Source organism: Macaca mulatta, chromosome 8 (genome assembly GCF_049350105.2).
Source record: "Macaca mulatta isolate MMU2019108-1 chromosome 8, T2T-MMU8v2.0, whole genome shotgun sequence".
In the NCBI taxonomy this organism is placed as follows: Eukaryota; Metazoa; Chordata; class Mammalia; order Primates; family Cercopithecidae; genus Macaca; species Macaca mulatta.
In genome coordinates, this window is record NC_133413.1 from 134,354,061 (window position 1) to 134,376,403 (window position 22,343).

The following is a 22,343-nucleotide window of genomic DNA, read 5'->3' on the forward strand; positions in this document are numbered from 1 at the left end:
ATGGATGGAGACTGAGGCTGGGTGACAGCCAGAGCTGCTGCTCTATTAACAGAGTACAAATTGTTTTTCAGGCCCCAGAGTGAATAATTTCCTTTTTCTCCTCATTTCCAAGATTAATATTAGGATTATTATCTTCTGCCTGTGTTCTCAGACTTGGAATGATTTTAACTCTTTTTTTGTTATGTGATACATTTTTAAATAGGACCAAAGAACTTCCATTGAATTCTTGTGGAGCTTTCTGTCTGTAGACTCCATCTGTCCATTCATCTATCCATAATCCAACATTCATTGGGCCCTGCTATGTGCCAGGCATGGTGCTAGATACTGAGGGTGCATATGTAAACTAGGCATGACTGTTGCCTTCAAAAGCTCAGCATCTAATAAAGGAGAAGGTTGTTTTTTCAAGTAACTGTAATGATCCACGTGATAAGTATATAATAGAGATAAGAACAAAGTGCTAGCGGAGTCCAGAGGAATGAGTGACTTGTTGCTCCATTGCAAAATTGGAGAACATATCACATCAAAGGAGGCAGTTGAGCTGGGCCTAGGAGAAAGATTTGGGTATTGCTATGTAGAGATTGGAGAAGTCGCCTTCAATGGAAGGCCTACGGTGAGCAATGGTTCATGGACAAGAGAGTGTGATGAGTTTAGGAGGAGCTGTCCATCAGACTGGAGTACAGGGTTTGAAGGTCAAGTGCTGCGTTGGTGAACTGAGGCTATAGTGTGGAGAACCCTAAGAGACATTCATAGTAGGTTGAGTTGGTTTTTAAATTTAATTAACATGTGTAGGATGTAACACTTCAGTGTTTACAAACAGTATGTTGTCTCTATTATCTCATTTGATATCCTTGATCATCCTGTAAGAGAGACATAACTCATCCTCCATTTTACAAATGAAGAAACTGAGGCACAGCGAGGTTAAGGATTTACTCAAGGTTGCATAATTAGCATGTGGCTAAACTGATTCTCAAAGCCAGGGCGTTCAGTCTGAAAATCTATTCTTTTTAAAAATTAAATCTTGAAGCATAACATATAAACATAAAAAGCCATACTCACAAATCCTAAGTGTATGAATTGAAAATTTTTACAAAGCAAATATAGTAAATAATCTCCAAATCAAACTGGGGAAGTTTGACCTCTTTCTAACATTGCAGTTTCCAATCTACAAGCGTAGAATATTCATTCATTCATCTTATTATGTAATTTCCAGAGTATAGGTCTTATTTGTATTTCTTAGACTTATTCCTGAGTTTTTGAATTTTGATGCTATTATAAAATATTTTATTTCCAATTTTGATTTATAATTCTTTGTTTTTGGTATAAAAGGTACAATTGACTTTTTTTTATTATTATACTTTAAGTTCTAGGGTACATGTGTGCAACGTGCAGGTTTGTTGCATATGTATACATGTGCCATGTTGGTGTGCTGCACCCATTAACTCATCATTTACATTAGGTATATCTCCTAATGTTATCCCTCCCCCCTCCCCCCACCCCATGACAGGACCCGGTGTGTGATGTTCCCCTTCCTGTGTCCAAGTATTCTCATCGTTCAATTCCCACACAGAGAGTGAGAACATGCAGTGTTTGGTTTTTTGTCCTTGCGATAGCTTGCTGAGAATGATGGTTTCCAGCTTCATCCATGTCCCTACAAAGGACATTAACTCATCTTTTTTTATGGCTGCATAGTATTCCATGGTGTATATGTGCCACATTTTCTGAATCCAGTCTATCATTGATGGACATTTGGGTTGGTTCCAAGTCTTTGCTATTGTGAATTGTGCCACAACAAACATATGTGTGCATGTGTTTTTATAGCAGCATGTTTATAATCCTTTGGGTATATACCCAGTAATGGAATGGCTGGATCAAATGGTATTTCTAGTTCTAGATCCTTGAGGAATCACCACACTGTCTTCCACAATGGTTGAACTAGTTTACAGTCCCACCAACAGTGTAAAAGTGTTCCTATTTCTCCACATCCTCTCCAGCACCTGTTGTTTCCTGACTTTTTAAAGATTGCCATTCTAACTGGTGTGAGATGGTATCTCATTGTGGTTTTGATTTCTTTTCTCTGATGGCCAGTGATGATGAGCATTTTTTCATGTGTCTGTTGGCTACATAAATGTCTTTTGAGAGTGTCTGTTCATATCCTTCTTTTTGATGGGGTTGTTTTTTTCTCGTAAATTTGTTTGAGTTCTTTGTAGATTCTGGATATTAGCCCTTTGTCAGATGAGTAGATTGCACAAATTTTCTCCCATTCTGTAGGTTGCCTGTTCACTCTGATGGTAGTTTCCTTCTTTTGCTGCGCAGAAGCTCTTTAGTTTAATTAGATCCCATTTGTCAATTTTGGCTTTTGTTGCCATTGCTTTTGGTGTTTTAGATACGAAGTCCTTGCCCATGCCTATGTCCTGAATGGCATTGCCTAGGTTTTCTTCTAGGGTTTTTATGGTTTTAGGTCTAACATTTAAGTCTTTAATCCATCTTGAATTAATTTTTCAAGGAAGGGATCCAGTTTCAGCTTTCTACCTAGGGCTAGCCAGTTTTCCCAGCACCATGTATTAAACAAGGAATCCTTTCCCCATTTCTTGTTTTTGTCAGGTTTGTCAAAGATCAGTTGGCTGTAGATGTGTGGTATTATTTCTGAAGGTTCTGTTCTGTTCCATTGGTCTATATCTCTGTTTTGGTACCAGTACCATGCTCTTTTGGTTACTGTAGCCTTGTAGTATAGTTTGAAGTCAGGTAGCGTGATCCTTCCAGCTTTTGTCTTTTGACTTAGGATTGTCTTGGCAATGCGGGCTCTTTTTTGGGTCCACATGAACTTTAAAGCAGTTTTTTCCAATTCTGTGAAGGAAGTCATTGGTAGCTTGATGGGGATGGCATTGAATCTATAAATTACCTTGGGCAGTATGGTCATTTTCACGATATTGATTCTTCCTATCCATGAGCATGGTATGTTCTTCCATTTGTTTTGTGTCCTCTTTTATTTCGTTGAGCAGTGGTTTGTAGTTCTCCTTGAAGAGGTCCTTTACATCCCTTGTAAGTTGGATCCTCGGTATTTTATTCTCTTTGAAGCAATTATGAATGGGAGTTCACTCATGATTTGGTTCTCTGTTTGTCTATTATTGGTGTATAGGAATGCTTGTGATTTTTGCACATTTATTTTGTATCCTGAGACTTTGCTGAAGTTGCTTATCAGCTTAAGGAGATTTTGTACTGAGACAATGGGGTTTTCTAAATATACAATCATGTCATCTGCAAACAGGGACAATTTGACTTCCTCTTTTCCGAATTGAATATCCTTTATTTCTTTCTCCTGCCTGATGGCCCTGGCCAGAACTTCCAACACTGTGTTGAATAGGAGTGGTGAGAGAGGGCATCCCTGTGTTGTGCCAGTTTTCAAAGGGAATGCTTCCAGTTTTTGCCCATTCAGTATGATATTGGCTGTGGGTTTGCCATAAATAGCTCTTATTATTTTGAGATATGTCCCATTAATACCTAATTTATTGAGAGTTTTTAGCATGAAAGGCTGTTGAATTTTGTCGAAGGCCTTTTCTGCATCTATTGAGATAATCATGTGGTTTTTGTCTTTGGTTCTGTTCATATGCTGGATTACATTTATTGATTTGTGTATGTTGAACCAGCCTTGCATCCCAGGGATGAAGCCCACTTGATCATGGTGGATAAGCTTTTTGATGTGCTGCTGGATTCAGTTTGCCAGTATTTTATTGAGGATTTTTGCATTGATGTTCATCAGGGATATTGGTCTAAAATTCTCTTTTTTTGTTGTTGTGTCTCTGCCAGGCTTTGGTATCAGGATGATGTTGGCCTCATAAAATGAGTTAGAGAGGATTCCCTCTTTTTCTATCCATTGGAATAGTTTCAGAAGGAATGGTACCAGCTCCTCCTTGTACCTCTGGTAGAATTCAGCTGTGAATCTGCCTGGTCCTGGACTTTTTTGGTTGGTAGGCTAGTAATTATTGCCTCAATTTCAGAGCCTATTATTGGTCTCTTCAGGGATTCAACTTCTTCCTGGTTTAGTCTTGGGAGGGTGTATGTGTCCAGGAATTTACACATTTCTTCTAGATTTTCTAGTTTATTTGTGTAGAGGTGTTTGCAGTATTCTCTGATGGTAGTTTGTATTTCTGTGGGGTTGGTGGTGATATCCCCTTTATCATTTTTTATTGTGTCTATTTGATCCTTCTCTCTTTTCTTCTTTATTAGTCTTGCTAGCAGTCTATCAATTTTGTTGATCTTTTCAAAAAACCAGCTCCTGGATTCATTGATTTTTTGGAGGGTGTTTTATGTCTCTATCTCCTTCAGTTCTGCTCTGATCTTAGTTATTTCTTGCCTTCTGCTAGCTTTTGAATGTGTTTGCTCTTGCTTCTCTAGTTCTTTTAATTGTGATGTTAGAGTGTCAATTTTAGATCTTTGCAGCTTTCTCTTGTGGGCATTTAGTGCTATAAATTTCCCTCTACACACTGCTTTAAATGTGTCCCAGAGATTCCAGGTATCCTGCTAAATTCAGTTACTAATTCAACTAGACAGACACTATTGAGTTGGTCAGGGCCTCCAGTGCAATGTTAAATAGAAGGGAAGTAGCAGGCATCCTGTCTCCTTTTTTTTTTAATATCAGAGGACAATTTACATTGTGTACTGATATGATATGATATGATATTTTATGATATTGGTATGATACTGACTCAAGGACTTTTGTAAATATTGTTTGTGAGATTCAGAAAATTCTCTGTTCTTCTGATTTGCAAAGATGGCTGTAGAATAGAGAGTAGGTTTCAGGAGGGAGAGAACAGAAGCAGAACAGAAGCAGAACAGAACAGTGAAGTTTGAACTAGCACCAGGAGCCTTGTGGACACAGAGGAGGGAATGCATGGGAGAGATGTCCTGAGTTCCTCCATTTCTCCAGTCATCCTTGATCATTGCTCATCTCAGGAAAGCTTCAAAAGAAAAAAGAACACTGAAAGTTGTCAGGATTCTCCTTCTCTGCACTACTAAGTATTGTTCTTGAAGATATTAATAGATGTTTAATGATAAAGTTGTGGTGCTCAAATCCATTTGGAAAAGTCTGAATACAATAGCACCCTCTTGGAGAGTCACAGTGTACAAGGCTCTGACAATCCTGCAGCAAAGGTAGTAGTTTAATTTAGTTTAACATAGTACCCATTCTCCTATTTTTAATGTCCACAGCATCAAAAAAAAAAAATGAGGTTCAGAGGAATTTCATAGATCCTCTCTTAGTAAGTTTAGGAAGTTTAATGATTCCCATTTGTAATAAAATCTGTTATTAGTCAGTGTATTGGTGTTCCTGAGGTTATAACCATATCCTTTTCTTTACCCTAGACGTTCAAAACCAATTGAGAAAGAAACCCAGACATCCACTAAGGATCAAAATATTACCTCAATTGCTGGTGAAGCTCAATTTGAGGAAGCTGCTTGGACTAGAGTCCAGATTGATTTTCGAATACTTCCCTCTGAATCAGATGGACTTGCCCACTCAGCTGCAGGGAGGAGAAGCCCTGCTCAGTGGTTATTTCCACTTGCACAGCAGAGCAGAAAGTAGAATACAAATGTTCTGTGGGCAGGTAGACCCAAAGGAAGAAAGACCATATGGGAATAAGAGCTTTGGACCTTAACCCTTCCCAAGTGAGGAATGTAAACCTAATGCCAAATTCTAATAATTCCACCAAAAGATAATCAGGCAATATATGGGAGGAAGAAGGTTTGGGGAGTGAAGAAAAAGCAGAAAGCCTAAAAAAGATGGGAGTTTGAAGATTCATTTATGCTGGGACAAAGGGAGAAAGATCTGCTTATTCCAAGTGCTGAGAAGTGGTCTGTAGTCTATTTTTGGCTTAAAGGTTGATTTCTTGATGTTTAGGAGAGTGAAGAGTAGGGCTTTAATTCACCTGGATATAAAGAAGATGGAATAGGAAAGACGAACCATTTCGTTAGGGGCCCAGGCAAGAGGAAGTTTTAGGCTGCAGTGGGGGCATCTAGTAGTCCTATCTGTACTGCATTGTTGACTAGCCAATATTTGTTTTTCTATTTTCCTCGCACTTTAAACAGCCCCATCATGTGTGATGTGCTGATGCTTAGCTGTAGAGGGCGAGGAGCAGGAGAAGATGGAGGCCAGTGACCCAGGCTGAAAAAGATCCCCCAACCCTTGGAGGATTCTTTCTATCGTGGGCATTGTTGGCATGCCCCAGCGTGGGCAGGAAGCATGCAAGAAGAAGGCCTCCATTTTCCTGGGGCAGTCCTACAGCCTTGCTCTCTTGCCATTTTGCCCTCGAACACTTAGCAAATTTCTCTGAAGGGCTACGAGAGGCTGGCTTAACGGGGATGGGCTTTACACAGTGGGGCTCTGAATTATTCCTAAGTCATTCTTGGTTCAGAGAAGCCACAGGAAGAGAAATTAATTAGCATCCTTGGAGGTGTATTTCCTAGACGCAGCTGACTCTTGCAGGTGAAATATTAAGATTCTCGATCACTGTTGAGTTGTGATATTTGAAGCTGATTATAGTGGTTGAGGAGACTATAATGTACAAAATGAGGGGCTAACACAGAAACATCCACCTACTATCACAACGAGATAAAAGGATTTCAAAACACATTAGGCAAGAATGAACTGCTTCCCGTGAGACTGGGAGCCAGGGCCCATCCATTCAGGCCATTAGCCTTGCTTGAGACATTTTTGATCCAGAAGAGGATTGTTGTTTTTCTCCTGAACCTGAGCATTCTGTTCCTCCAAGGCTGAGCTAATCCTGTGTATAAGTAGAGAAGGTAGCCAATTTTGTGGGCTAATTGCAGGGGTTGAGGTTGAGTGGAAAGGAAGTGGAGGTGGATTGTAAAGTGCAGTGTACCCAAATGTATCTACTAAAGGTTCTGAATTTAATACATTTAATCATTCCTTTTGATTAAGAAATTCTTTTAAATTTCCTTTAGGTTTCTCTTTGAGAGGATAGCTCATCGGTACTGTCTACTTAACCACGAGGGTTTGGAAACCTGTTGCACATTAGAATCACCAGGGGAGCTTAAAAACCACTGAGCCTTGGTCCCATCACTGACCAGTGAAATCATACTCTTGGGGATGGGATCTGGTCAAGTGTGGGGCAGTTTTAGAAAGCTACCCCCATATGGATTAGATGTGTAGCCAAAGTTGGGGTATCATTGCCTTAACGAACTAGAACATTGAATAAGTAAGTTTTGATAAGAAGATCATGGAAAGAGAGATTTACAGAGGCATGGCAAGGCAGGGTGTCACATGGTTTTATATTTTAACAATTTCTATTGAATTCTGCAACACAGCCGCTTCTATGTGTAGTGGTTTGCCGTTAATGAATATATCCCAGTCTTAGAAAGATGAGGACCCAGTTAGAGCATCCTCAAGAAGGTATTTCCCAGCAGGCTACTGGGACTTTACCCAAAGGCTCTTTAGATAACCTTTGAATGGTGGAAAAATTTTGTGATTTTGTTTTGTTTTTAAGATAGACCTCATTATATACAAATTTATTCTTTGGATGAAAAGAACTCATCAAATATATAGATATAGTTTTTAGTTTGTAATGATTTCGCATAAATAAATTCTCAGCTGAAGTCCCCCCCACCCCCCGCCCCATACTGGGTATTATGGTTTTGGGTTTGGAAGGTGAGGTGCACGGGTAACCTGCATCCTGAGTCCTCTTAGGTAGAGAAGAGAGCAGCATGGGCCAGTACTGGGCATGCTGTTGACACAAGTAACTTAGTGTTTGGCCATTTGGCCTGAGCTGCCTCCATTCTGCAGTGAAGGTGGAGAAGGTGATTGCAGAAGGGGAATCTGGTGACACAAGTGGGAGAACACATGGCAACTCTGGCTGCAAGCAATTTTCTAATCCTGGCTCTGCCGAGCCACGGACATGACATTAAATTAGCTATGTGTAGAGCTTTTACTAGTTCAGCATGAGGGATCAATAAAGTCATATGTGTAACATCCCAGTGAGAAAAAGCAGAACTAACCTTATGGCCACTTCCTGAACAAGAGGAACGAAGAGGAGCCTGGAGCTCAGAGAGGTCCCAGGGCCAGCTCCAGTGACATAGTTAGAAAATGGCCTGCACGAGACCCACACTCAAGCAGTCCAGTCCCCCTTTCTTATGCCAGGCTGGCTGCCTCCCTGCAGTGCAGGCCCTATGGTTAAACACTGAGTGATGCCACCTGAACGTGCTGAGTAAATCTAACACATACCTCATTTAATACTCTTATTGTTTGGATACAGATATCGGAGTCGCAGTAGCTTTCACCCTGAGGAGACCAGGTTGGTATGGGGGTTCCTGTGTACCTCTTGCCTTTTCTTGGGGATGACGCTGGGAAGATATTATGATCCTAAACCAGAAAGCCCCATACTTTTTGTGAAGTGGGAGGGTTCTCATGCTGGAATTCTCTACGGAGTAGAGGAGGTCAGCGATGTGGTGGCAGCTGCCTAGTGACTTACCAGGTAAGTCTTCCTGATTTGATGGTTGATCCCAATACATTGTCTGGAAACGCCTGAAAGCCCCTCCTTTGTCAGAAAGCATCATAATATCATCTTCCTCATGGTATGCTGTGGAGATCCTAGGAGACAATGTGTGTAAAATGATGTTCCTGGCACATAGCGAGTGCTTTATACAGGTGTAAAAATATTTTAAACTCGGAGGCCCAGGTAGGCGGATCACAAGGTCAGGAGATTGAGACCATCCTGGCTAACACAGTGAAACCCCGTCTCTACTAAAAATACAAAAAATTAGCCGGGTGTGGCGGTGTGTGCCTGTAGTCCCAGCTACTCAGGAGACTGAGGCAGGAGCATGGTGTAAACCTGGGAGGCGGAGCTTGCAGTGAGCTGAGGTCACACCACTGCACTCCAGCCTGGGCGACAGAGCGAGACTCTGTCTCAAAAAACAAAAACAAAACAAAAGTTCAAACTCACATTTCCTTGTTATCAATATTGTGACACTTTGTAGCATACTTTACACTTGACAAACATTGTTTTCTATTTTAATATCACCCTGTGAATTGGGTAAGAAATGTCCTTGTGTCACATGGGAAGAAATATGCATCTGAGTTAAGTATCCAACCCCAAATTCTAGAGCTAACAATGAATTCAGGCAGGTGCCCGAGTTGAGCCCTGTGTAACGGGTTCATTTTCTACCGCCTGATCTGCCAGTGGCAGATCGTTCTGGGCTGGTGAGCCATGCCTCCTCTTACTGCTTGACGACACAAGGCTGTGGAGAAGAAATCAATTTTCATTAAGAAACCTTTTCATGCTGGGAGTCATGCTGGGTGTGCCCTTGATGACTGACTCACAGTTTCAGGCAAACAACCTTGTGTGTTTGTGATACTAACATCAGCCCACCCAAGAGGGCCACGCTGGTTGTAAATCCTTTGGGCATTCCTGGAAGTTTATTTGACTTACTCTTCAGGAGGCCTGAGCTGTGCCTAGACCACTGCTTCTCAACACTGGGTCTGCCCTAGAGTAACTAAAAATCTCTGAAGTTGGTTTGAGACATCAGTACTTTTGTAAACTTCCTTAGGTGACTCCAATGGGCAGCAGGGTCCAGAGCTCTCGGTTTCAGAAGGGCAGGGGTGCCTGTCTTTATGAGGTGGGTCATCTCTTCCTTTTCCCCGGCCCATGACAGCATCTTCAGCCATGCCCCAGTGCCTCAGGCACTGGCTTCCCTACAGGAGAACTCAGAAGGCTGAGGCCACCCATGACGAGGATGTCAGCTCCCGAAAGGAACCTTATGTCTCCTTTGGCAGATACTGTCTTTTATTATTAGCAACTTCCTATTTGTGGATGGAAGTCATTTAGCTGCTTCAAGCAGCCTCCAGAGCCCATTGGCCAGGTTCCCAGGAACGTGAGATTCTGCATCTTTGAACTGCTCATGGCAGGGGGCACCTGGGGACCACAAATGCCGACTCAGGGTTGGGAAGGTACTGGCTTTAGGTCCCTGGCTTGGGAAGCATCCCTTGAAAACAGAATAGTGAAAACTGTTATTGGAAGTCGTCCTTCTGTATGTTCTCCAGAGATTGCTGGGAGACATAGGATGATGTTCTCATCAGAGGATAATGGCAAATCAAAGGGGAAAATGCTACCTCCAACAAGGGCACTTATTTAGCACTTTCTATATCCCAGATGCTGTCTTAGGTGCTTTGCTACGTTACCTCATTTTATTCTCACAACAATCCTATAGAGCAGTTATTTCCATTATACACAGGAGGAAACTGAGGCGCAGGCAGGTACTGGTCTTACCCAAGGAGTTCGGGGTCCTGTCCACATCTGGGAGCTTTCAGAGTCCATTCTTTCCATCCTAATGTATCTCATGGTCTCAAAGGACCCCTGAATTCCCCTAGGCCAGTCCCCCCTTCTGATGCTTGTCTTCCCTACAACATCATTTAACAGTGGTGTTCAGACCTCTGCTTGCACACCTCCAGTAATGGGAACCTCATTTCCTCCCAAAGCAGTTCACTCCACTGTTCAGACAGCACTGATGTGGGGGCTCCTTAATTCCTTATCTGAATTAAAGCAGGACATACATAGAATAAGTGAGCAAATAAGTGAATAGAATAAGTGAAAGAGTTGAGTGAACATCTATCTCCTAGTGCCTTCCACTCACTGGTCTTAATCTTACCCTTAGGACAATAAGAATAATTAAGGTTTATTGAGCAGATAGTATGTTCCAGGTACTGTGCTAAATGCTTTCCGTTTATTATCTCATTTCACACCTGAGGACTCTGAAGGTTAGAGAGACTAAGTGACTTGTTGAAAGTTGCAGAGATAGTGCTGGGATTAGAATCTAGGCAGTCCGACTGTGGAGGCTGCTCTTAACTACTGCACTCCACACATCCTAAGTCCTAAACATACAAGCAAAATGGGAGACTGTGATTGTTCCACTGCCTTTCACGTTCCAGGCCCACAGATGTTCACTGAATGGGGTTTGAGCCTTTGCTGCCATCTCCTCCCTTTGCCTCCAAATGTTCACTTCCTTGTTCCTTCCTCTCCTCTTTCCAAGGCTGGCCAGTCTGCCTGCGTCAAGGCCAGGACTTTTCCTCCAGCCCAGTTTCATCCGTCTGTGTCCCAGAGCCCTGTTCTCAGCAGTCCCCTAGCTCAGAAAGGGGTTCTGTGGGAGGCTGGCAGAGCATTAGGAATGCTCTTATCTGTCAGAGACCATGGACTGGGGAGCTTCCTGTGATGAGAAGGAGGCTTACAGGCATGGTGGCGGGCCCCTGTAATCCCAGATACTTGGGAGGCTGAGGCAGGAGGATTGCTTGGACCCGGGAGGTAGAGGTTGCAGTGAGCTGAGATCACACCACTGTGCTCCAGCCTGGGCAACAGAGCAAGACTCCATCTGGGGGCAGGTGGAGGGTGGGGAGAAAGGCTTAGAAATGGCTTCCTGCTCGTGGCTAATGATGATAATAGCAGGGGACATTTTGGGCATGTGCCATGTGTCAGCTGAGCTGTGCGCTTGTGGTGGGACCTCAGCAAGTTCCAGGCCTTCTTGACCTTGGTCTCGAGAGCCCAGGTCTGGTAACAGTGTTCACTCTGCTGAAGGGAGCAGACAGGCTGCGGTTGCCCAGTGGTTAGACCCTGGACTTTAAAATCGGGCAGGCCTGGGATCCAGTGGTAGCTCTGTTGTTCAGAACTGTGTGACCTTAGAAACATTGCCTGGACTCTCTGGGCCTTGGCTCCTCATCTGCAAGATGGGCAGGAGAGGTTTGCTGTGGTGATTAAACAATGTGACTGCTTTTTTATGCCTAGCAGAGTGCCTGGTGAGCCAGGAGAAACAGAAATGTCAGCTAGTGCTATTAGTATTCAGTTTGCCTCACCTACATGCAATTCCAGGTGGACCTCACGATTCCAATTTGGGGGGGGATTTTTGTGGTTTCTGCAAAAGGAGAGCTCCCTGGAGAGCTTGTTGGGTGCCCCTGACACTTGTCTTTTGCCCCCATCCTGGGTGGATGAGGAGGCTGATGGCCTTCATGAAGCTCGGTGTGTTTGTGTGTCTGCCTTCTCCTAACACGCCTGAATGACTCAGTTTTTATTATTGTTTCTTTTTTTTCTTCTTTCAGAAAGGGGATGTTTGGGCTGAAGCTGAAGAAGAAGAGAAATAAGGCAGAGAAGGGGTTAATCCTAGCCAACAAGGCTGCGAAAGGTGAGGCTGGGGGTGGGGCGCTGACCACTGGGGCCTGTGAGTGTCACAGAGCGGACCCCTGCTTGGCTGAAAATGCATTTCCCTCTCAATGGGAGTGAGGGGGAGTGTGAGTGTGCCGCCCCCGGACCCTTTAGGTCTTGCCAGTCCCAGGTGTGGGCCCAAGATAACCCCCAAGGCCCTTGGTCATCTGGGCCAAACAGGTGAGTGGGGATGGAAGGGGTCCCCGTGAGAAAGCAGCAGCAGGGTTCAAACTCTGTTTCTGTTCTTATTTGTCCTGTGACCTAGGATGGGTGGCTCTGAGTCTCAGCTTCTCCTTTGTCTAATGTCATGATGTGGGTTGCTGGGCTGATCTCACACAGCTGTGGGGAGGATCAAGCAGGAATTTGAAAATAAGAGGATCGCAGCTACTGTGGGGGAGGCTTCACACACATCATCTCATTGAATCCTTCCACTGATTCCCAGTAGGTACTGTCACCTCGGTTTTACAAATGAGTTTACAGTGATGCAGAGAGAGTAAATAACGTGTGGAAGAGACGCTGCAGCATTTGCAAGGCCCCGTGAAAAATAAAAATGCACAGCGGTTGTTAAGGAGTTATTAAAAGTGTCAAGATGGTGACAGCAGAGCTTAAGCCAAGTGCAATGAGGTTCTTCTGAGCTTGGGGTCCTGTATGGCTGCACAGACCACATATCCATGAAGCCGGCCGGCCCTGAGCATGGGAGGTACACAGCCAGGAAGCAACAGCGTTGGGATGTAAATCCAGGCTATCTCACTTTCTGCTCTTAGAATGGGCTACTTCCTTCTCCAACAGGGCAAAGTCTTGAGTTTATAGCATGAACTGCATCCGTAGAGGCCAGGCACAGCATTGGGTAGATCTTCAGTGTTTGTTGAATCAAACTGGATCAATGGTTTCCAAGTGGACAGATGGGGTGGTCCTCTGGAGACTTCTCCTGCTGCATAGCCTTGATTAAAAACCAGCTCAAGGCTAGTTTTCTGGACCATTCCTAAATCAAAATTGTACCGTGGGTCTCGTTAATCTTCACCCCTCTTGTCTCCTGGGGGGCCTGCTGCACTGCCATCTACTGCAGATGTCCTGTAGCCATATGTTGTAACAACTTCACTCCTTGCCCTCAGGTAGAACCTATCCTTATGGTAGAAAAGTATGGAAACTCATTTACACACAGGTATTGATCATGATTAAGAGCCTTGGATTGACAATGAGGGACATTGCATTTTCAGTGGGGACAAGGCTTAAGGCTTAAAAGTTCCTGTTGATTCAGTGAAACTGTAGCAGGGAGTGGGTGGAAAAGACTTTGGGGTTATTCCTGGTGTCTTTGAAACTATAACACTGTGGTAGGCCTTGTGACACAAGGTCGAATCAGGCATAGTCCTTTCCCTCTAGGACCTTATGAAAACTAGTATTTATGACACATTTAATAGGTCTCTGCTGCTTTTTCTTCACATATATTGTTCATGACTCTGAAAAGTAGATTCTGTTGCCCCCATTTGATAACAGAGGTTCAGAGAAGGCAAGTGGTTTGCCCCAAGTCACACAGCTAATAAGTGGAGAAGCTGGCTCCTGGTCCCAGGTGAGTCTTACATCAGAGCCTGGGTTTCCTACCCCATGGGCGGCCACCCGTTAAGAGCCCTCCCTGAGAAGCTAGCTGATACCTAGGGCAGTTGACCACAGGCATTTCAGAGGAGGAGTTTGCTCCTGTGGCTCATTCTAGAGTCTGCAGCCCACAAAGCAAACAGCGCAGGGAGGAACCCGGCCCTTCCTAGAAAGCAAACAGCATCCATCCTGCTGTCCAGAGGCCAGCCCTGTGGGAGACTGAAGAAACAAAGCCCACAGAACAGAGACTTTGGTCTTGCCTTCTTGACCTGGCCTGGAAAGTTATGGCTTTTTGGGGTGAAATGTTTGGAAACTTTCTAAGTCTCTTGCTTTTTTTATCTGTGTATTTTGAGGCATCGTAGTTACATCTTAAATTCTTAAAATTCTCTTTACCCTACCCTAACCTAGCCATTAGTTACACAACAAATAGTTATTGGGTACCTCTCACAATCATCCATTTGCTCATTTATTCAAAATGTATTAGTGGAATGTCTAAGTGTCAGCCCTGGGCTAAATTCTAGGAATCTAATGGCAAAGACTGGATGGTCCGAGGGGAGGACAGCTCTGTGCAGGACTTTTCTATTTGCCCCTCTGGATCTATTCTCCACCCTTAGCCAGCTGCTCTCTGTCCTCTATGGGGGCATGGACCAGGTCTGTTACCCTCTGCCTTTGGGCTGGCTGTGGCCAATGGGGTGCCCCAGCAGGAGGTGTGGGAGGGAGGAGCATGAGTCAGGCTCCAGGTGACCCTGTCCCTCACCTACAGGAGGGTCACTGCTCCTCACAGGGAGGCTGACCCCACCAGACTTCCTTTCCTTCGGGGTTCCGGTAGCTGCTCGCTCTCTCTGCTAATTTTGCGGGGTGCCTAGGAGTGGCAACAGCTTGGCTGTTGCGAGCCCCAGATGATGACAAGACCCTTTGTGGTATTCCTACACAAACATCTTTGTAAAACGTCCTCAAATCATCTTACTCTGATTATACCATCTGTTACCTATTGGGACTATGGCTGAGGTAATTAATGGCATTGCAAGTTGAGAAAAGTGCTATTAAAAAAAAACAACCCCAAAACAGACAGTGGGCTGCTGGGTAGTCTCTCAGTGCAGGCAGAGAAGAATTCTCCGGGGAGGTAACATTTAAGCTACAACTTCAAGGATGAGAGGAAGCCCACTGGGCGACGGGCAGGGAGGAGAGCAGTGCAGGGGGAGGGGATGCCTGTGAAAAATTCCAAGCAGCAGAGAGCTTGCGAGGTTAGATGGAACTGAAAGGGGGCCTTGTGGATAGAGTGCATGAAGTGGATGAGAGGGCCACGTGGGCAGGAAGCGTGGGCAGAACCAGATGGGGCAGGTCTCTAATTGCAGATTGTATATGGACTTCAGATTTATTCTAACTGCAATGGAAAGCCATTAAGGGGTTTTAAGAAAAGTGACACGATCTGTTGTCTATAAGGTCATCCTGGATGCTCCACGGTGAGAGACTGAAGAGAACAAAGTAGTAACTCAATAAATTAGTGAATGAATGCTGTACAAGAAGCTTTAGCTGACTGCCTTTCTACCTCGAGGTCTGTCTCACCCTCCAGAATGAACAGAATGTATGCCCCTAGAGGGAGGTGTACGTGATTTGCTAATTCCTGCATCCTCAGCATCTAACCTAGCACCTTTTCTTGCATATGTAAGGTGTCTTTGAATGTTCACTGGAAACTTGAAACTTGACAGCAAGGCCCAGCCTGAAGGCCCTTGCAGTCAAGGAGGGGAGCAGGTATTTTGTCTTGCTGCTTCAGGGAGCACAGCCAGGCACTGGCATTCCTTCTGTCAGCTCTGTAGTGTTGGGCTTGTCTTTATTTCCTGAGTGAAAGGGTAATAAAAGCAGACTTCCATGCATGCAGAGATCCTCTCTGTAGCTACTGAGCACCTACAAGGCCTGGTCTATGTGCATGAGCTCCCTGGACATGGCTGTGTTTCTTCGGATGCAGTACTGTTGTGTGTGGTTTGCTGTTTAAAATCAGAGAACCAACATGCATCAAAGCTGGAAGGTACTTTAGAAAGTATTAAATGGATGGGTTTGAAAGGTGAGTCCCCTGGATCCCTGGGATTCTGAACCATGGCTTCGGGAGTGTCTGAAGGTGGTGGCTGTGACAGTCTGCAGGAAGCCCCTGTCCGCATTCCATTCCATGGAACATAAAACTGTGTGATATAAACAGGCTTGTGTTATATACTGAAGTTCCATATCAAGTTACATTTATAAAAGGATTCTGTTGCTTTAACAAATTTTAAAACCACTTTTCTTGCCCATTTCTTTTGTTTTATGGGCAAGGAAAAAAAATGCCAAGAAATTCTGGGTGACTTGTTCAAGTCATGCAACTGGGAATCCATAGACTTGAATGTCTACCATAGACCCTGTATAAACCTAAGGGCTTCATACAGATTGTTTAATCTTCCTGACAAACCTGTGGGGGTAAATGATGTTAACCTTGCCTTGTTTTACAAATGAGGAAAACGGGGCTGAGAGAAGTAACTCCTTCAAATCATAGAACTAGAAAGTGGAAGGACTGGAATTTGAACCCAAATCTTTTGGATTCAGGTCTTTGAACCACATCATGCAGAGTCTCTCGGTTTATTAGGAAGGCTCAGCCACTCTCGTTTTTGCCGAAAGTCTGGTTGAGAAGCGGTTCTCAGGCTTTACTGTACATCTAGGATCACCTGGGGAATTTCAACAATCTCGAGCAACATTCCAGATGAATTAAATTAGAATCTAGGGTGGAGAGGAAAAGATTCTAAGGAATATGTTTATTATCTGTTCATTTAAGTTTCCTAATGCGTGTGTACTGTTTCCTAGGGCTTCCTAGGAAACTGATCCTTCCTAGACTAGTGTGTCACAAGCTACCACTAACTCAGTAACTTAGAAGAAGACAGATGTGTTCTCTCAGTTATGGAGGCCAGATGCTGGAAATCAGTATCACTGGGCCAAAATCACAGGCCTCACTCCTTCCAGAGAATCTGTTGGTTGCCAATTCTAGCTTCTGGTTGTGGCAGCATTGCTGTGGCATGGAGCAATCTCTGCCTCCATGGTCACATTGCCCCCCATTTTTTTTTTCTTTTGGCTATGCAAAATCTCCCTTAAGGATACAGGTGACTGCAATTAGGGTTCACCTGGATCACTTCATCTCAAAACTCTTAATGTAATCACATCAGCAAAGACCTTTTTTCTGAATAAGGTAACATTTACAGGCTTCAGAGAGTAGGACTGGCCATCTTTTCAGAATATCACACATTGCTACTCAAAATTGACCTGCAGACGGCAGGAATAACCTTGTCTGGCATCTAGCTGTTAGAAATGCAGAGTTTATCTGGGCATGGTAGCTCATGCCTGTGATCCCAGCACTTTGGGAAGCTAAGGTGGGAGATTTGCTTGCACCCAGGAGTTTGAGACAGCCTGTGCAACATAGAGAGACCCCCTCGTCTCTACAAAAAAATGTTAACAAGACAAAATTCACTGGGTGTGATGGGGTGTGCCTGTAGTCCCAGCTACTCAGGAGGCTGAGGCGGGAGGGTCCTTGAGCCTAATAATTCAAAACTGCAGTGAGCTGAGATTTTGCCGCTGCATTCCAGCTCCAGCCTGGGAGACAGAGTAAGACCCTGTCTCCAAAAAAATTAAAAGAAACGTAGAATCTTGGGCCCCACCCAGACCTACTGAATCAGAATCTGCATTTTAGCAGCTTCCTAGATGATGCTCATGCACATCAGATTTTGCTAATGAGGCTCAGAGAATAGATGATGCATCTGAAGTTCCACTGCGGCAAGGCCATGACTTGAAACATGTCTTTTGTTAACTTAAACCATACAATTTATAAATTTAGAAAGTAGACTTTATATTTTTTATGAAGGGTTACGGCCTGCCGGGTGCCCATGTTAATGGTCTGGGAAGTATAGCCTCCCACAGAGCGCAGAGACAGACACTTCAAGAAACGGAAGAGTAAGACAGGAATTCAAACTGAAAGGGTTGGCCAGATATAAATATTTACAGGTTACAGGAGGAGCTATGAATATTCATGAAGGTGGTCTTGATGCATGTGTACTAAACACACATGCATGTTATATATGACCAATATTTACCTTGGAGTGGAGACTTAATATTTAAATGTATTAGAATTAGGCCCTATATGTAAAAAGATCTTTTTAAGAAAAAAAAGCACTCAAGTGTGCAGACTCTTTAAACAGCCAGAACCAGTCTATGGTCTGTGGGTTTTTGTTTTGTTTTGTTCTTCGAGACAGAGTCTCGGAGTCTCCCTCTGTCTCCCTAGACTGGAGGGCAGTGGCTCAATGTGGGCCCACTGCAACCTCCACCTACCAGGTTCAAGCGATTCTTTTGCCTCAGCCTCCTGAGTAGCTGGGACTACAGGCACACGCCACCACGCCCAGCTAATTTTTGTATTTTTAGTAGAGATGGGGTTTCACCATGTTGGCCAGGATGGTCTCGATCTCTTGACCTCATGATCTGCCTTCCTCGGCCTTCCAAAGTGCTGGGATTACAGCGTGAGCCACTGCGCCCGGCCTGTCTGTGATCTTTTCATCAGGAGAAGGTCACTGAAGTCAGTCTCTTGTCTAATTAAAGCTGTAGTTATAGCTTCTGGAACAGGGGCTGGGAGTCAGTTATTCAGTGTCTGTCAGTGGTGGGCAAGCAGTAAATTGTTTATTGCTTATCTTGAGGCTGGTGCTTGTGCAGCTGCTAGAGAAAAAGAAAAACCTGTGGCAGTTAGAACATAGTTTTTTTTTTTTTGTTTTTTTTTTTTAAGTGTAGGCGTGCATGACTTAACCTTTGCCTGTCATGACTTTAGGTTCTGTTTGTAATTTGGTATCTTATTGCCACAAAGAGTCCATTTTGTCAGTCTTATGATCTCTATTTCAACATTAATGCTGGTCGGTTGTTGTGTCTAAATCACAAAAAGGAAGTATAACGAAGTATGCCTGACCTCCTGTCTCATCATTGCCAAAACTCAGAGTTTTTGTTTTGCGTTTTTTTCTTTTTCTTTTTTTTTGTTTCTGTTTTTTGAGATGGAGTTTCGCTCTTTTGCCCAGGCTAGAGTGAAGTGGTGTGATCTCAGCTCACTGCAACATTCACCCCTCTGGGTTTAAGCGATTCTCCTCCCTTAGCCTCCCAAGTAGCTAGAATTACAGCGTCCGCCACCATGCCTGGCTAATTTTTGTATTTTTAGTAGAGATGGGGTTTCACCATGTTGGCCAGGCTGGTCTTGAACTCTTGTCCTTAGGTGATCCACTTGCCTCAGCTTCCCAAAGTGCTGGGATTACAGGCGTGAGCCACCACACCTGGCCAAAAACTCAGTTTTTAAGATTTTTCTGGGGTCCCCTTGGGTCGGGGGGGGGGGGTTCTTAGGATTTTATTTTCAGTTTACACTTTAGATTCATAATCTGATTTTTCTTTTCACAATCCCATCCACATAAATCTGTTCTTTTTTGGAAACAGAAGATGCATAAGTTTTAGAAAAATGAAGGATGTATCTGGCATTTCTGCCAAAAAGATGTTAAGTTTTATGCTGGTAGAGTCTGCCTTCTAGTCTGCTTGTACTACTTATGGTGCCTGCCACCGGCTGGCATAAGGTAGAGGCTCGATTGCCACCATGTGTCAATTTCACAGGATTTTCTTCCTTTGTTTTCTTCTACAGATAGTCAAGGTGACACTGAAGCGCCACAGGAGGAGCCTTCTCACCAGGAAGGACCAAGAGGAGATTTGGTCCATGATGATGCTTCTCTCTTTCCTGTCCCCTCAGCTCCTCCAAAGAGAAGGTACAGTATGGATGCAGGTGGTCAACACACATTTGCTGAACATCTCCTATGTGCCAAGCACCTCTGCAGGTGCTAGGAGAAGAGAGGAGAGTAAGACGTAGTCACTGTCTACAGGCAGGCAAAGTCTAAGGCAGGAAGACTGTCAGCTCAGTTTTCTCTATGGCAGTGCTGGCCATAGAGGGACTGGCCATAGAAGGCTGATACTATTCAGCCTTCATCAGGCCAGGATCATGGTTCTACAAGCTTCTGGTCTTAAATCTCCTGAGTGAAGTTGCTCATGTCACTCACAGTTCAGGAATGACAGCAGGAGCTGTCTCTTACCTGTTCTTTGATTCATCAAGGTGCTCATTATCTTAGCTTCTTGTCTGTCTCAAATCAGAAGGTGGTTCTTATGCTACCCAACAAAAAGTCAAAACAAGCTGGCCTTCTGCATGCATTTTGCTGTATCAGTTAGCAATGATGTGTAACAAACAGCCCCCAGATCTATGGCTTAATATAGTAAGCACTTATTATTGCTAATGAATTAGTTGGATAGTTTTGCTGATCCCAGATAGTTGCAGATGCATCATTCATGTTTCTGTAGTCATTTGGCAGCTCTGCTGACTAGTTTAGGAGTTGGTTGGTGGTAGCCTGGCCTGGTACTGCTTCAGCTGAGACCGGCTGTCCTCTACATGATACCAGATCCTCCATCAGGCTGGTCTGAACTTGTTCCAATGGTAGCAATGGCAGGGTTCTAAGAGAGTGGAAATACAGAAGGTCTCTTGAGGTGTAGGCTTGGAACTGGCAAAAGTCATTTCTGCTGCCTTCTGTTGACCAATACAACTTTCTAGCCCAGCCCACATAAGAGTAGGAAGAGACTAAAAGTTACAGGGCAACAAGTTTGGATACAGAGAAGCCAGTGACTGGGGCTAACAATGCTTTCTAGTCTACCATATTTGTTTATGTCAATATCTCACTTGTGATAATTCCTCATACCCTTCCCTTTCTTTTCCACTCAAAGTTGTTACTATCAATAAAGCAAATTAGTGCTTCCCCATGTGGCTGATCCTGAGTTGTTGTTTCTGGGTTGTGACAGGATGGCAGGGTGCAAATATATGGGTTAGAGGGCAGAGGGAATTAGAGAAGGTGGTAACTCAGAAGTTGACACTCAAAAGAAGACATGAAATGTGTACACACCTACTCACTGCAATATCTCCTTCCTTCCTTTGCTGCACCCTGACAACCACCACCCCTCTACCATAGTCTCTGAATAGGGATTTCAATCATTTTTTAATACTCAAGGCATTTCTTCCCATTCAGTTCACCAGGGTGATAGCATTGAGTAGAGGAAGGCAGGAGAAAGAGAAATAAGGAATAACAGCCTTTTTCTTTTTCCTTGGTCAGAACATTCTCCAGCAATTGAAATTCTATCCACCCACCAATGCTCAATTCAAATCCAGCCTCTGCAGTGAAATCTTTGTTGTGTACCCTGGTCCTCAAGAATTTTTTCTCAACAGCTCTTCTGTCATATTTTCTTTACCCTATGATACATTTTACACTTGCCTACTAGTTCTTTTTTAATATAATTCTGTCTTCTCTCCCATGGATGATAGATTGTTACTTCTCAAGGACCAGGAAGATGGCTTATTCATTTTTGTTTTTCCCCTGAATCTAGCACTGGACTTTCACATAATAAATAACCAGTACAAATTTGCCACCTTATTGATGAACCAGTTAAATGATATTTACCCTTTCTTACATGCATTGTCTCCTTGAGTCCTCAGAGTAACCCTATGTGGTAGGAATTCTTATTTTTACTTTCAGTTACAGAAATTAAAACTAAAGTCAAAAATTGGGGAGAACAAATATTCTAACTCAGATCAGTCTGACTCCAATACCCTGAGATTTTTACTAACTTAATCTGTTCTCTATTGAACTCAGTTATAATTAGCAGAAATGGGATGAAGTCAAATGCAACACGGTATTGTTAGTAACCAAGGGGACAAAATGCAACAGGAACTCAAGCTCAGTTCATTTCCCACTGATTTCAGCTTCTATGACAACAGGAATTCTTCATCTCTTTCTGTTGTTATCCATCTCTAAATGCCCAGGTGTTGCACATCTGTTTACAATTACTTGTGACAGTCCAGATAAATGAAATCCCCTGGAATGTGAAAGCTCATGGAGATGGTATCTTTAGTTATTCCTTTCAATTTTTTCCTTTACCAATTCTTTCAAAAGCAATTATGATTATATCTATTGGACATGGCAGAGTGGTCTGTGTATGGAATCAAGCAGGAGACTGGGAGTTCCTTATTTAGACCCAGCTCTGCCACTGATTTGCTGAGGCATCTCAGTTTCTCATTTTAAAATTTTAAAAAATACTGATAATCATATAAAAAGGACTGACATTTATTCTTGCCAGGTGCTGTGTTAAACCTTTATATGCATTATATCATTTAATTCTAGCAATCATCTCAGAAATGCTATTATAAGCCCCATTTTTAGGATGAAAAAACTCAGAGGTCAAGTCATTTGTCTGCTTATACTTATCTCCCCCAGAGATGTAGAGAGAATATGTAATAATATTAAATGAAAGGACTTAGAAATACTTGGGAGAATATTATCATGACTTATGGATATTCTTCCTTGATGAAACAAATATATTAAACTTTCTTTTAATAGATCAAAACTGTTGACTAAGATCCATGATGGGGAGGTCAGATCCCAAAATTATCAAGTAAGTGACTGGCTCTTCCTGCCCAGCCTCCCCCAGTGCTTCCTG

The 22,343-nt window shown here is 43.5% G+C and overlaps 1 protein-coding gene across 5 annotated transcripts in view; it reads left to right on the forward strand.

Annotated features, from left to right (window-relative positions):
• The window catches only part of FER1L6 (fer-1 like family member 6), a 213,970-nt gene that overhangs the window by 31,726 nt on the left and 159,901 nt on the right, over window positions 1-22,343 (forward strand). For 3 of the 5 annotated variants that reach the window (XR_013397421.1, XM_077944008.1, XM_077944010.1), the window contains exons 2-5: window positions 8,265-8,303; window positions 12,092-12,174; window positions 19,459-19,579; window positions 22,244-22,298. Coding sequence is in view for 4 of the 5 variants with exons in the window: in XM_077944008.1 (XP_077800134.1) it covers window positions 8,265-8,303; window positions 12,092-12,174; window positions 19,459-19,579; window positions 22,244-22,298 (298 nt within the window). In the remaining variant the exon portion in view is untranslated. The remainder of the gene's footprint in view (window positions 1-8,264; window positions 8,304-12,091; window positions 12,175-19,458; window positions 19,580-22,243; window positions 22,299-22,343) is intronic. The other 2 variants (XM_077944009.1, XM_077944011.1) reach the window with 1 other exon arrangement.